General features: G+C 35.2%; 1 protein-coding gene across 2 annotated transcripts in view; it reads left to right on the top strand.

The window, feature by feature from the left end:
* The first annotated feature begins 10,647 nt into the window (after positions 1-10,647).
* LOC130655465 (uncharacterized) overlaps positions 10,648-14,657 on the top strand; it is a 37,114-nt gene continuing 33,104 nt past the window's right edge. Inside the window, exon 1 of one of the 2 annotated variants that reach the window (XM_057458221.1) lies at positions 10,648-11,036. In XM_057458221.1, coding sequence (XP_057314204.1) covers positions 10,897-11,036 — 140 coding nt within the window. In that variant the 5' untranslated portion in view covers positions 10,648-10,896. The remainder of the gene's footprint in view (positions 11,037-14,657) is intronic. The other variant, XM_057458222.1, reaches the window with a different exon arrangement.

Genomic DNA, 14,657 nt, shown 5'->3' with positions numbered 1-14,657 from the left:
CTGCTTCTTTGAAGAACGTAATTCTTCGTAAAAATGTTGTTGATGAAGAAATAGTATCATTGACGGCAGTGAAAAACAACCGGAGACAACAGAATCTGGAAAAATTGAAAAATCTACAATTACGTATGACACCTGAAGCTGCACGATTGAACGAGTCAAATATGGAGAGTGGTGTATCAAATTGGCTTACAACTTTACCAATTAAAGAGCTGAACTATGATCTGAACGTTTGCGATACGATTGGAAGCAAATTTAATGTTACACATGCGTTATCATGCAAGAAAGGTGGCTACGTCTCTTTACGACACAATGAGATACGAGATATTACAGGGAAATTACTGGAGGAAGTATGTAAAGATGTGAGAAAGGAACCATTGCTGTTACGTTTAAGCGGTGAAAGAATCCATCAAAACGGTATTTTATCACAGGAATCCCGATTAGACGTCAGCGCAGTCGGTTTTTGGACCCCTGGTCAACGAGTATTTTTAGATGTACGGGTCTTTGACCTCAACGCTCTGAGATACAAGGGTCTTTCTCTTGACAAATGCTTCAAGAAAAGCGAAGAAGAGAAGAAGAGAGGATACAACAAAAGAGTTATGCAAGTATAAAATGGAACATTAACTTCCTTGTTTTTGCAACAAACGGTGGTATGAGAAGAGAGTGTAAACGATTTTATCAGAGACTGTCTGAAATGATTTCAGAGAAAAGAAACATCAGATTCGCAGAAGCCACGAAGTTTATTAGAACTAAAATTTCCTTTAGTCTGCTGCGATCAACACTACTTTGCCTGAGAGGTTGCAGATCCTTCGCTCGGGACCACCAGCTGACAGATATGGAACTTGGAAATGTTGTATCACTCATTCGATCCTGAAAAATCAAGCGTTGTTAATTATTAAGTGAAACCATGTTGACCTGTAAATTGTTAACAACTTTTTATTTTATTTTGGTGTTGTTGTAAGTTTATTTATTTATTTGTGGCAAATATATGTAAATGTCGGTCGAAAAAAAAAAAATGATGAAATTATTGGGGCGGCCGGAGCAACCAGGGACGTATTTTGAACAAGATGGCTGAAGCGGCGCTTTTAACATGCTGTTAAATACTGCAGCTGCTCCGACCAAAAATACTATACGAAAATATATGTATCATATAGTATTTGACTGATAGCGTGTGTATATATATACACAACCCCGCATTTAATAATGCGGGTAAGATATTCAAGTGTTTGTTTACATTTAATCTCCGCGGGAAAGTTCCAAAGCGCACGTGTTTTCATCGTTCACAGAAACTTCGCCTGGAATTCATTTTCCAAAATCAAAGAAATAAACTTGGTAAGAGACTATTAATTCTTTCTATAAATAAAATGCCAATTTAAAATCGCATTAAATTGTCTTTAAATTTAGAAGCTCAGTAGGAGTACAACGATTTGTTTCATAGTATTAATCATTAAACAGCGAAACAGGTGAGTCAAATTAAAACCAACACACGATTTAATTATTTATAGGATTCTCAACACAATTCAAGGCATCTTAACCACAAAGAATTAATGAACTTTACTCGACTTCAAGCATTCGAATGCGTCAAGCCTATAATAAGGGAGCCAATTAGTGAAAAACTTATGCACAGTAAAAGTAACGAGAATTGTGCAAACCTGTTAAGTAACAATTTCATACCACCACTAACTAGCCTAAAACGCTGGGATCAAAATCTGAAAAAAGCCAAAGCCATGGCTACAGATATATTTTATTACGAATCTTTAAACTTAGGAAAATATAATGAAAACTCTGTGGAAATTGCCATGCAGCTGCACAAGGCAAAGGAGGTTGAAACATGTGTTGAAAAGGAACTGGACTGGTTTTCTACAAATCAACTGATACCAAAAAGCGTTAAAAGGACTCCAAGTCTAGTTTCTTTAAACAATTTTAAATCATTAATTCATAACCGGCCGTACAATCTATTTGTGAATCCATACGAAATGTTTCCAGATGAACTTGCCAGACTATGTGGAGAGCGGTACTTGTCTGGAGATCCCATGATGTATGTCGTAAGGAAATTAAACGAAATGCAGGATGACGTTCTTTGTGTTTATGGGAATTATAACCCGGATCCAAAGAAATGTTTGGAAAGATTTATGAGAAGTAAACAACAGCTTCCAACACACATTGCATTTTTTTTAAACGTTGGAAGTAATCCACGCAACGGGGAGACTTACATTGGAACCTATGAAAAGCCTGGAAATCACTTTGTATTGGCAATAGTTTCTGACAGAACTACCTGCACATATGGTGATTCGTTGGGTTGGATGGCCCCAATTGAATTAAAGGATCTCGTTGACCAATACTGCAAAGTTCTTTACGGCGAAGGTGATGTCAACATCGTGGAATGTCACAAGCCACATTCTGTTAATGGTAAACACAAATGCAATACTGGCTGTTCTGTATTTTTTTTCTCTTCAGAACGATGGAAACATTTGTGGTGTGGTAGCTATCGCAATGCTATCTATAGCTGTTTTGAGACCAGCATATTTCAGAACTTTACCTGGATTCGATAAGAAGTCTGATTCAAAACTTCCCTTCATTTTTCTACGCGATCCAACTAAATACCGTCGGTACTGTTAACATTTTTTTTCAATTTTACTTTTATATACTGGCAAATATCTATTATCTATGTTCTTATCTATGCAATGAAATATTACGTGCAGTTAAATATTGTAGGAAAGGTTTACGCGAATTAATTCGATTTTTTTATTTCTTATTTAATTTACTTTTGTTTCAGTTATCTTCGCTCTGTAATAATGACTTGGTTTAGCGAAGAGAATATCGATGTGTCTTTTGTATTGCCGAATTACGAGGATGATGAAGCAATATCAGATTCAGACTCGGACAGCGAAATTTATCGCGTTGATTTAGGGCCACAGGTATGAGAAGTGAGTAGTTATATTTTACTAACCATAAAAAAGGCCAGAGTAATAATTTTTTACATTCCTCATGTTGCATCTCTAGATCCAAATAAGACCACGCAACAAACAAAATCAAATGGGAATGATTCAATAAGCGATTCTCGGTATCACAAAAAAGAAGATGTCGCGAAAGCGCAAGACGGAAATTGCATTTGCCTGGAGTGTGGTTATAGGTGTCGATATATTACAGACCTAAGAAAACATTTACACAAGCAACACTTAAAAGTATTCCGAACAGAAAGACTCACTTTTGATGACAATTCTGTTAAAAGATGTTTTCTAAATTTAGGTGACTTGTAAATCCTACTTTAGTAATTCGGTATAATGTGTGTAAACATCATTCTTTCCGTAGCATTTTAAACGTGGAAAGATGATACTGAAACATCAAATCATTGCAGTTTTGTTATATTCTCGGGGAATGTCAAAAACAAACAAAATGAAGCTCAACAGTATTACCAATGTAATCGGTGTGGACAATACAAACCGAACAGGAAAGGAAAAAGACGCGTTAAGATGTCAGGTACCTATATTGCTTTCATACCTATATTGTGCGTTGGTATTAAACATATAACAATGTTTCCGAAATACTAAGGAAATTCTAATTTCATTGTCCTCTCTTACTGTAGGAACCTGCAAAATAGAAAGAAATAGTACCATCACGATCAAAGCTACTTTTCACGCTGACGGTAAAGTAACGGCAGACATATGCTACACCCACTATGACCATGAAAAAGAACTAGAACATACATGGATACCAAAGTCTAGCAGAAATAGTATTGGATCCAAATTACAACAGGTAAATTATAGCGCCTTTACGCACTAGTGTTTTCCCTTTTCTGGAGTAAGATCGCCAAGTTTATGTTTATTAATTACAGGGGTGTTAGGCGGGATAAAATCCTGAACGATATTAGAGAAACAGTTACAGATGACGGACTACACAGAATCCATTTGACATTAGCACAAGATCTTGAAAACTTGAAAAGAGCTTTTCAAATAAACGACATTCAGCGTCACGTCAATGACCAAGAAAGTGTTTTATCTTGGATTCAGCAATGGAAATCCGATCTGTACAACCCTGTGCTGTACTATAAAATGCAAGGAGAAGAAAACAAAAAAAAAATTAAAAACGGATGATTTTATAATAATTATTCAAACGGAGTCTCAAAAGTATGTGTTTCAGCGATTCGCCAAGAATGGATTGTGTTGTGATTCTACACATGGAACAACAGGCTATGATTTTGTTCATTAGTTCTTAACGATCAGCATATTTTTGTTTAGTGGAGATATTGAAAGAGACGTGGCAGCATATGTACAACAAGCAAGTACTCCAATATGATAATGTGTGATACATTTCAACAATGGTTTCACTGGTAAATTCAAGATCACCTACGTATGTCATGTTTTTGTATTTAAATTATGAAAAAGTAATAGTTACATTTATATTTTAAAATGTTTCAAAGTCTCATGCGAAAGAAGAATGGTTTTGCAAGAAATGTCAGCAAAGAACATGAAAAACTATACTTCTTACTTTATTTTATTTTATTTTATTGTACATATATGCTTTAGGTAATATTTGGTTATGTTAGGTTATGTTAGGTTTTTTTAGTATTTTTTTACCTGCCTGCAATTGATTAAAAGAAGAAGAAAATGTTTTACTGTGTTTTAATACATTTTACAGCAGTAGAATACTTACTATCACAAAAACATATTTGTATTCATATTGTTGTTTACGGCTTCATTTATTTTTCAAAAAATCCTTAGCGCTATACTGGCGTTACGTTTCACATATCATACAGTAGCATATACTATATATATACTGTATATGCTCAAATATATGCATTTTTGGTCGGAGCATCTGCGGTATTTAACGTCATGTACGCTTTTATTTATGGTGATGACTTCGATGCTATTCTTGCAGCTGTCGAAGACAACCTTTTAGAGGAAGATAAAGAATTATCTGTTCCTGTAACAGATATTGTTGATGAGGTTGTTGCTGATTCCATAGAAGAGGGTTTTAAATGTGATCTGTGCGAAAAAATATGCAAGACATCAAGAGGTTTAACCAGACATAAAAATAGCAAGCATGGCTCTACTTCTGTGGCTGAACCTCATCACCAAGTGCCTGAAAATAAATCACACCCTCTATAATTGAAGAAATATATCGGAGAATGTGCTTCCAAGCTAGCTCTAGATGAGTGTTATAGTGAAGAAACAAGAAAGGGGTTTTTGATGTTTCAAAAGCCAAAACTAGATGATGCTAGATACACCTTCAGTCAGGGTAAACACCTAATTAGGTGGCATGACCTAATTAGGTGAGTCGTTTAGTTAGGCGACGTGATGTAGTTTAATTAGGCTACCCGTAGTCTAACTAGGCGAACGAAAACTTTATGTTGTTGATACGTCGAAATCATTGCGTCTTATTTGCATCGCGCATTGGTAACTTATGGCCAAACCTCGTGTGGCACTATTTGTTTTAAATAATGGATTTCAGCCATTCACGCCGTAGGGAAAAAATAAATATGGCGGACGAAAACGTCACCTAAATAGGCGACACTTAACCCAATTAGGTTATATATTTCATTTTAACATAATTCTTAGTTGCGCGAACATATTGAGGCACGAGTGACAATTTAGGAATCATGGTCGCGTAGACTATCCAATCTGAACAAAGATTTTTTGCGATTTTTTCTTGGGAATGTGTGAAAAGCCATTAAATATTGTAATGTCTTAACTAGGTTACATATGGCCTAACTAGGCTACAATGAGTCGCCTAAATAGGTGGTATGCTCTAATTAGCCTACCGTCGCCTAATTAAGTGTTTACCCTGACTGACCTTTGAATTTATTAAAGATGTTGTAGCCAGTTTTAAAAACAATAGCGAAAAATTTTGGTTCAGAATGGATGCCCACCTAACAGGTTCAGTTGTTATGGTGATATTGCAAATGTATCTCCAGGTATAAATTTTTCACCAAAGGAAAAGCAAATTATTAAATATCTTGCAGGATATGTTTTTGGAACACTTTACAGACGTATACGTAGATCGAAACAAAGTCGTAGTATCTTGAATCTGCAAAGCATACATCTACTTATTGCTGGTAAATCAACTGACCAGGAACACGATACCGAAATCAATACACTAGTTCGCTTAAAGACAGAGGCGGCTTATGGACAGTAACATCAGAAGTTTTTGAAATATTTTCCATAGTTGAATCCCATTTCCGCCAAGTCTAGCACCACGCATAGAAGTATTGACAGTAAAAAATGGTATCATATCTCATGAATAATGCAAGAATTTTATGCAATTACAACAAATTAAAAAATGCTTCAACTGAAGAAGTTAGTAAAGAGATAGCTTTGAATTTACTGGAACATCTTATCATGTTGTATATTCGTGTTCGTGTATATTCACTTGTGAAGGATAAATGTCAACGGCACAATGTTAAATCAAAGGCTAAAAAATCACAATCGTTGCGAACTGAAGTAAAAAAACCATCAAGCACTTTGGATCATGGATATTAGTCTTGAACAACAGACTATAAACTTGTTAAAACAGCTATTTTTATAGCTACAAACTTATAAAAAACATTATTTTGGAAAGAATGAGAAGTACACGGAAATATTCATCTCTTAAAAGTAAGTATTTTTGTATGGAACTTACACATTCAGTTTATTGTGTGCTGCAAAATACTACCTTCAGAATAATGTTGGATAAATATTTTCCCAATGGGACTCAAAAATTTATGTGGAACTTATATTTGTGAATACTTGCCCACAGAATTTTCTAATCATACTCATCAGAACCATAAAAACAGAGTAAGGTGAAGCCAGTAATAATGTTTTTTAAGATGTGTGGCTATAAAAATAACCGTTTTTTGTGTGCTGCTTCTTCTTTGATTTGTTGATATTTTTAACTGAGTGGCTATAGATATTATAAATTTGATATTGTTTAGGAAGACTCCATAGTAGCACACGGACATTAAACTGAAGACTTGTATCAACATAAATCTCATACTTTGGTACCATATGAATATCATCATTGCAATAAAATTGAACACTGTTTTTTGAATAATTATAATGCCACTCGGCAAGTCTGAGATTTTGAATACGGGAAGAAAATTCAGAAAGTGATTGATAACATTCAAAATATTCAGGTGTTTTAATTTCTGGAGGTGGATGTTGAGCTCTCTGTAATAAGTTGACTGTGATGATTCCTTGGTTTTGTTATGGTTGAAGATGAAGGAATGCTTTTAAAGGGTAAATTGAGACAAGGCAATTCACCAGGATTCAATGTAACTCTGCTCTCATGACGATAATATTGATTTTCATTAAAATGAAGATCCTTTTATTTGCTATTCTGTCACGAAGTGCTTTATCAACCACACGATCTTTGGTGACAATAGCTGTCAATTTTTTCCTCCACCGTGAATCAAACGTATTATCACTAGTTGGGAAAATAGCTATTCCCTTGTACTTAGCTCTTCGTGATACTGTACAGCCAAATATTGAACAATTATCTCCAGGCATATCAATAAAAAAATCAAAAATCAAATTGAATTCTTTGTTTATACAACAAAAACGAGTAATCTGAACCAGAAAAACCGCCATTTCTATTTTAGCGTGCCTGTAGAAAACTGGGTTCTAGTTTAATTACGGCCACAAAAGGATCAAAACAATACTTCTATTATCTCTTTTTCTTATGACTATGATTCTGCTAACATGATTCACTGTATGTATATTGACCGAATATAAATTTGAGACCTTTGTTTGAGCTACTGCATTTGAAATATTTGCATCTCAATATTATCTATACTCCTGGATTAATATGATACATATCTTAGATATATTGAGTATACGAATCTTTGAGTTGGGGGGAGATTAGGAGATTTTCTATTAAGGTGCCTGTCGCTGCCTTGCCGTTCCCTAGCCCTGCCTTGTTGATTCCTCTTCCTGTTTCCTTGCCTGCCTTTGCCTACCCTTCCTATGCCTTTTCTGGTGCCTGCCTTCTATGCCCTTGCCTGTGCCTCTATGCCTTGCTGATTCCTCTTCCTGTTTCCTTGTCTGCCTTTGCCGTGCCCTTTCCTTGCCGTGCTTAATGCCTTTGCCTTGCCAACCTCTCCGCATCACTTTCTATATTGATTCTTTAAGCGTGTTTATTTAGCTCAATAAAGTAGAACACTGTTCAACTCTTTTTTTGCGCTCAGGCAGGACCATTCTACTTCGTACAGCGGCAATTTCTTTCGACTGCGCATGCACCAATTACATCATAGGTAGATTTTTCCCCAGCGCGGAATATTTTCTTTTTTACAATATAGATGACTCAAGTATTTTGATATTAATAAATAGATCACAGAAAGTAAAAAATATATTCCGCTTTATCGAAACCGGCCTTAAAATAGAAACCACACCCGCGTCGCAAAAGAACGGAAAGACTTTGTAAACGTTCCAATTTTGTACGGAATAAATCAGTGCAATGTGAGTATTGTAAAGTGTTGACACAGAACATTGCACAAACACAACAGGATACAAATCAACAACGAAACGTTCCCGAAGACGCAACTTCATCTCAACATCATTTTGCTGATGCTCCAGAGAAGTTTTATTGGAGTAATGTTAAAGGAAGTGAAGCAGTCAATGACATCGAGGAATGTTACAGCAGAATTGTTTATTGGAAACGAAACTTGTTTCTGCTGCCTAATGGAAACGCAGGTAAATCCTACATACGTGAGACCACAAGATTGCTCAATGCGTGGATTGAAAACACACCTTTAAGAGCTATAGCATTAGAAGCTATACATATCATGCCTGCTCTGCTGCTGCAAAAACCATCGCAAGCATCGAAATCTAAGGAGCACGCAGAAGCATTAAACAGACGTCTAACACAATGGTTTAAAGGAGATTTTATGAGCTTAATGGATGAGGCACAGACGATTCAAAGCCGACTACCTAAAGTAATAAAAAAGCAAGATATTGCAGTTATTTCAAGGAAGTTCCGGAACCATATGCAAAAAGGAGATGTTCATAAAGCGATTAATGTGGTGACGAACAATATGTCTGGAGGAATACTTCCTTTGAATGACGAAACTCTTGAAATGCTACGACAAAAACATCCTGAAGGAAGTGAATCATACGAAGACACGCTGATACAAGGTCCGATCAAATCAGTTAATGCCGTTGTATATGACGTCATATCTATTGAACAAGGACTTTAGAAATTAAAAAGAAGCCCTCTCCCTCCCCTTTCTCCTTCCCCTGGTATTGGAGGAGCCTCCAAATACCCTAGCAGGAACAGAGTTAAAGAATCATTCCAAATTGTTAACTTACCAGTCATCTTACAATATAGGTAAGTTTTTAAATGATATTTGTTGTTGGCCTTTCCCCAGATTTTTTTCTGTTAAAACCGAACTTTTTTGAAAATTGCAATTTTATCACAGTCGATAATTATGACTTCTAACACTGCGTGGTATCATTTTCACTACTCAGATGTTTTTTCTAAAGGATTGTTTCCATTTGTCTGCAATTTCCATTATAAGGCAAAAGCTTTTTTGCTGACGCATACGCACTTAGATCAAATCTCTAATTTTGTCAGAGTGTGTTGACGAAGACATGATAATGCGAGCAGCGAAGACAACAAAAGGCGGCTCTGGAATGGATGCGAATGGATGGATCAAAATCATAGCGTCTAGAGTTTATGGCGACACTGGAACAGATTTACGGAAAGCGATAGCTAAGTTTGCAAGAAGACTTTGCCATGAAGAAGTAAACGATAATTCTTTAGAGGCGTATTTAGGATGTCGTCTTGTGCCTTTAGACAAGAACCCTGGTCTTAGACCTATCGGAGTAGAAGAGGTTTTAAGACGCATTATTGGAAAAGCCGTGATGTACGCATCAAAGAATGATGTTATTGAATCTTGTTCAAAAATTCAGATGTGCTCCGGTCATGAATCTGGGTGCGAAGCTGCTATACATGCAATGAAAGATGCATACTCTAGTGAAGAAGCCGAATGTGTCTTATTAGTTGATGTTGCAAATGCCTTCAATAGCTTGAACCGTAGTGCAACACTTCATAATACCAAGATCATTTGCCCGATTCTAGCAACATACATCAACAACTGCTACATAAAGCCTGCGAGACTTTTTGTGATTGGTGGAACTGAACTGAGTTCAAGAGAAGGTACCACTCAAGGCGACCCGTTGGGGATGGCCATTTACGCAATAGGACTCACACCATTACTTGATAGAATGAAAAACATTGCTGTTATTGACGTCTTGCTGAGTTGATAGCAGATAAACGTGGTATACCAACGTCTATCGCTATGACGTTTGTCAGAACGAAAATATGCTTTTCGTTACTCCGATCGACATTGCTATGCCTGCGTGGATCAAGATCATTGCGGCGGGATGTTAACATATCTGATATCGACATGTCTTTGACCAACACACTATCGGAAATAAGGGAATTCCGATAGCCGAAATAGTATTATATATATATTATATATTTTGAGCGGCGGTTTCTCGCTATAGAAATAGTCCAAAACAAAATTATATAAAATAACGTATGTTTGAATTTTCAAGGTATCAAGCCGAATAAACGGATGATACTATGTAATTTTATAATTTCTAAGAATTATGCTTAATTGTAACATGGGCCAGCAAGCAAAAAAAAATCTACCAATCATAGCAAAGAAAATAAATCAGTGCAAGATGGTGCCAACAACAACAATAAACAATGTTGCTAGTTACAGCTAACAGCTTCAGCGACTGTTGCTCGGTTATTTAATAAAGATTTTTTAATGTAAAGGCTTGGTTAACATATTTTCGTTGATCTAAATAATCTTTAGATGTCAATAAAATGTGAAAATCGTAAACTAGAAAAAATATTGGAGTCCTTATAACTATATATATAGCTAGCTAAAGTTTTTGTGAAATAAAAGTTATAATTATGGAAGAAGTATATGAAGTGTCTTCTTCAGATGTGGTCATAAATCACGAAAAAGACTTTGAAAAGGTGCTGCAAGACTTACAAATTGAAATTGAAAATAATAGCTTTCTTGGTAAGAAGGAACCATTTCAAGGTATCAGGTAAAGTACCATTCCAATACACCATTTTAAACAAATAAAACAATGCAGGGGTTAGGCAGACCAGTTTTAGGTTTCTTACAAATTCTCAACTCAGGTATAAAAAGGGTTACATTTACTAACCAATATATATAGCTAGCTATATACCTATAGATTTTTTCTAATTTCTTATGTTTTCATGAGGTTTGTTGTATATATATCTTATTTCTTATAGATGTAGCACAATTGAAATATAACACAGCAGAAGGCATTTTTTACTTTTCCACCTTATTTTAACTCTTGCATGAGACCATAAGAACAAGTGCAACATCTATATAATAATACGGAGAGTGTGTCTGTTTGTCTGTGACAGGCAAAGTTGATGTGTTTATTTTCCTTTGATGTTGCCGAAAAAGTTATGTCTAATATGTTAAATTTTCTGACGTTACGGCGCGACGTATGTCCTGTTGCCTAAGTGGATTTTTCCACGGGTCTTTATTGATATGAAAAGATATGATCCTACACATTTTCTTGATCAGGGTTTCGAGATCTATAAGATGAAGGCAACGTTTTAACTTGTACATAGGGATGATAAGAAAAACTGTCCTTTATCTGTTAAGCGATGTCACAGTTGTCAAAGATTGTTCACTAAGTTGGATTGTGTTCTTGTTAAAACAGAAGGTGATAGGGACTATACCAATAAGCAAGGCAAACAAGTGAGTTATCATGGAAATGTATACATTCATTATCTTCGCTTATGTCTTGTGGAATTCAAGCAAAACTTCAAGTTCAGTATGATAACTGTGTTGCGTGTAACATTGCAGCATTTACCATCAGGGTCAGAGAAAAAGTTCATTGACACTGGCTGTTTATTGGAGTAAATTTTTGTAACACATTCTTTTGTTCCTTTTTTCAGTTTCTTTTCATATTGTTCGTATTATATTAGTTACTTTTCATATTGTTCGTATTATTTTTCATGTTGTGATATGCGTTTTTTTATCGCATGTTTTTTGGTTTGTTGATACTAATGATTCATTTCATGATTCTATGATATTTTGAAGGTCTGTTCTTTACTTTTATATCTCTTGCATTGTTTTTCTGTCTCAATGTGATTGCAGTATCTAAAGACAATAACATTAAAAAACAGGTCGAGTTCTTACATGTTTTCTCTAGAAATAGTTTTTAGGTAGATGTTTTCATACTACTCAAGATGTACATAGTTTTTTTGCAGATATATATTTTTTAGTTGTTCGCATCTCCTATCTTCTCCTTTTTTTTAATTCTCGCGTTCTATGCATACTCAGCGTTTTTTTACAGAAGACTATAAACAATACTCTCAAAGCAACATTTGCGAAAATAAGTACACTTTAAAAGAGTAGGAAGGATAAAGCTCCATTGAATTTATACTAGGCATCATGTTCAATAACCTTGTACCAAGTGGCGAAAAAAATTCTACTGTGTTTAAAAAATACCATTTTGCGAAAGCCACTTCACTTCCTGGCTGTTATTAGGTTGTTCTGTCTGTCCCCGGCTTGTTCTCGCATTGTTCCGTTTGTTCTTGGGTTGTTCCGGGGTTGTTCAGCTTGTTCTTGGGTTGTTCCGCTTGTTCTTGGGTTGTTCCGCTTGTTCCGTGTTTTAGTAACGACGATAACTTCAGCATAGGAAAATATAAAGAGAGGTACAATTTCTAAAAAAATTTTTGGGCGTTTTGAAGGGCCATTGCTATTTTTCCATTGTCATTTTGCCTAAGTGGATTTTTCCACAGGCCTTATCGGCTAGTTTATATGAATAAAACTAAATTAGGTAGCTTCAATATAACGCTGGAGGCAACCTTTAATATGTATATCTTGTTCTTATTCCTTACCCCTCCTAACAAGGATGCTTCATCAATAATGTTATTTCATCATCTTAATTCTTAGCTTAGCTTAATTCTTTCTTTTTGATTTCTTTTCTTTTGCTTTTTATTGATGTGTTCTTTACTTTAGCTTTTGACTCCTTTGTTTTTGTGAGTAATCTTAACAGGCTTTACCTTTAATGTCTGAAGTATTTTTATCACCACTGTCATACATTTTGATATTGTACTGTAAGCTCTTATTTGCCATTAAACATTTGAAATAATGAATTACGATTCGAACGTTTAAGAATTCAAAGTGAGAAAAATTTGCAAATAACAGATACAACACCCCTACAATCCAGTCCAACATGCAAAATCACATCTTTGCGTCAGAAAATGTTGGATCGAATTTTATTCTGGAGCAAATTTCATCCAACGTCATTCAGCATGATTTTCTTCCTATTCGGAAATTTTAAAATTGCTCAAACTGAAATAGCTCTGGCCTTACCTTGCCAATTGTTTCTTGGAGGTATCACAAAGGTAGCCCAGAGTGTTTGCAGCATCATTTGACCTACGGAACTCTAGAGAACATACTTATGTGGACATTGAACCCATGACTTCTTGGACATAATTCAAACGTACCAACTGAGCTACCCATCCACAAACAAGGCATTCCTGCAGATTTTAAGAATCAGAATATTTGGAAGATTTGAGTTAAAGAAAGCAAAATTGAGATAGCTCTGAAACATTTGACTTACATGTACCTTTTTTTGTGTTAACAAGTGTTAAAAGCATAGGTTTTTTAACTTTAAAATAAATGCAAGCCTTAATACTTGAATTTTCTTTAAAAACACTGAACCCTGCAAAGAACTCTATATCTTATAGTCAGAAATTTTCACAACATTTTAATTTCGCGATAATTTTGGGACAATTTCGCAATTTTTATTTTAGAGATTTGTTGCCTTGAATTTTTTTCGCAACATTTAATTTTCGCGAATTTCATAGAGTTGAGGAAAACAAAGATTTTTTAGTACGTTTTTCTACTCTAATAATGACGTCTGTAAAAGGTCAATGTTATAATCAATAAAGTACGATATAAAGAGTTATGTAATAAACTTTATGTCAAACCCAAAAACGAAGAAATTATAGATTCCTTTATGGTTAAGGCCTTTGAACCTGAACTGCTGGTACCACCAGTGCCTAAAAGAAGAGGCAAGAAAAAAGGCGAAACACTCTTGTTGAAGAAAAACCATCCCTTGACATTAGACAATTTTTTGTCAACAGGCCTCGTGAGGAAGTTGGTCACAGTGATAACGGGAATGAGAACACTGTTGATTTTTAACATTTACAGAATCTGTTATAGTAATAGACTGATTTTCATTTGTTCTATTGTCTTAATTATATCTCATCCCTATGTTATATAATGTTTTTATTTAAGACTTTCCCGACCTTTAAAATCAGTCTCGCCTTTTACCTAGGAAGCAGAGGTCTTGTTCTTCATTTCAGCCGGAATAGGTTGAAAATCATGGTCAAAACACACCTCCATAGGAAAATGTCGAAATGAAATCCCATACTGTCTTTTAGACCCATGTCCCGACCTCTTCTGGCCTTTGGTATCTGGTTAGGAATGTCACTAGGGATAAAAGAATTAAAACTGAAGAGGTTTCATAGTCGTAAGAGTTAGACGGAAAAGTTTAAAAAGAGAGGAAATTTCATAAAAAAGGAGATCAATGATTTTTAACACAAAATGCCATTTAGGTTATCAGGCAAATAAACTGCCTTCTAAAATTGTGTTTATAAGTACATTTCTT

Source organism: Hydractinia symbiolongicarpus, chromosome 8 (genome assembly GCF_029227915.1).
Source record: "Hydractinia symbiolongicarpus strain clone_291-10 chromosome 8, HSymV2.1, whole genome shotgun sequence".
In the NCBI taxonomy this organism is placed as follows: Eukaryota; Metazoa; Cnidaria; class Hydrozoa; order Anthoathecata; family Hydractiniidae; genus Hydractinia; species Hydractinia symbiolongicarpus.
The sequence above is the reverse complement of the archived record's forward strand: the minus strand, read 5'-3'. Positions and strand labels throughout refer to the sequence as shown.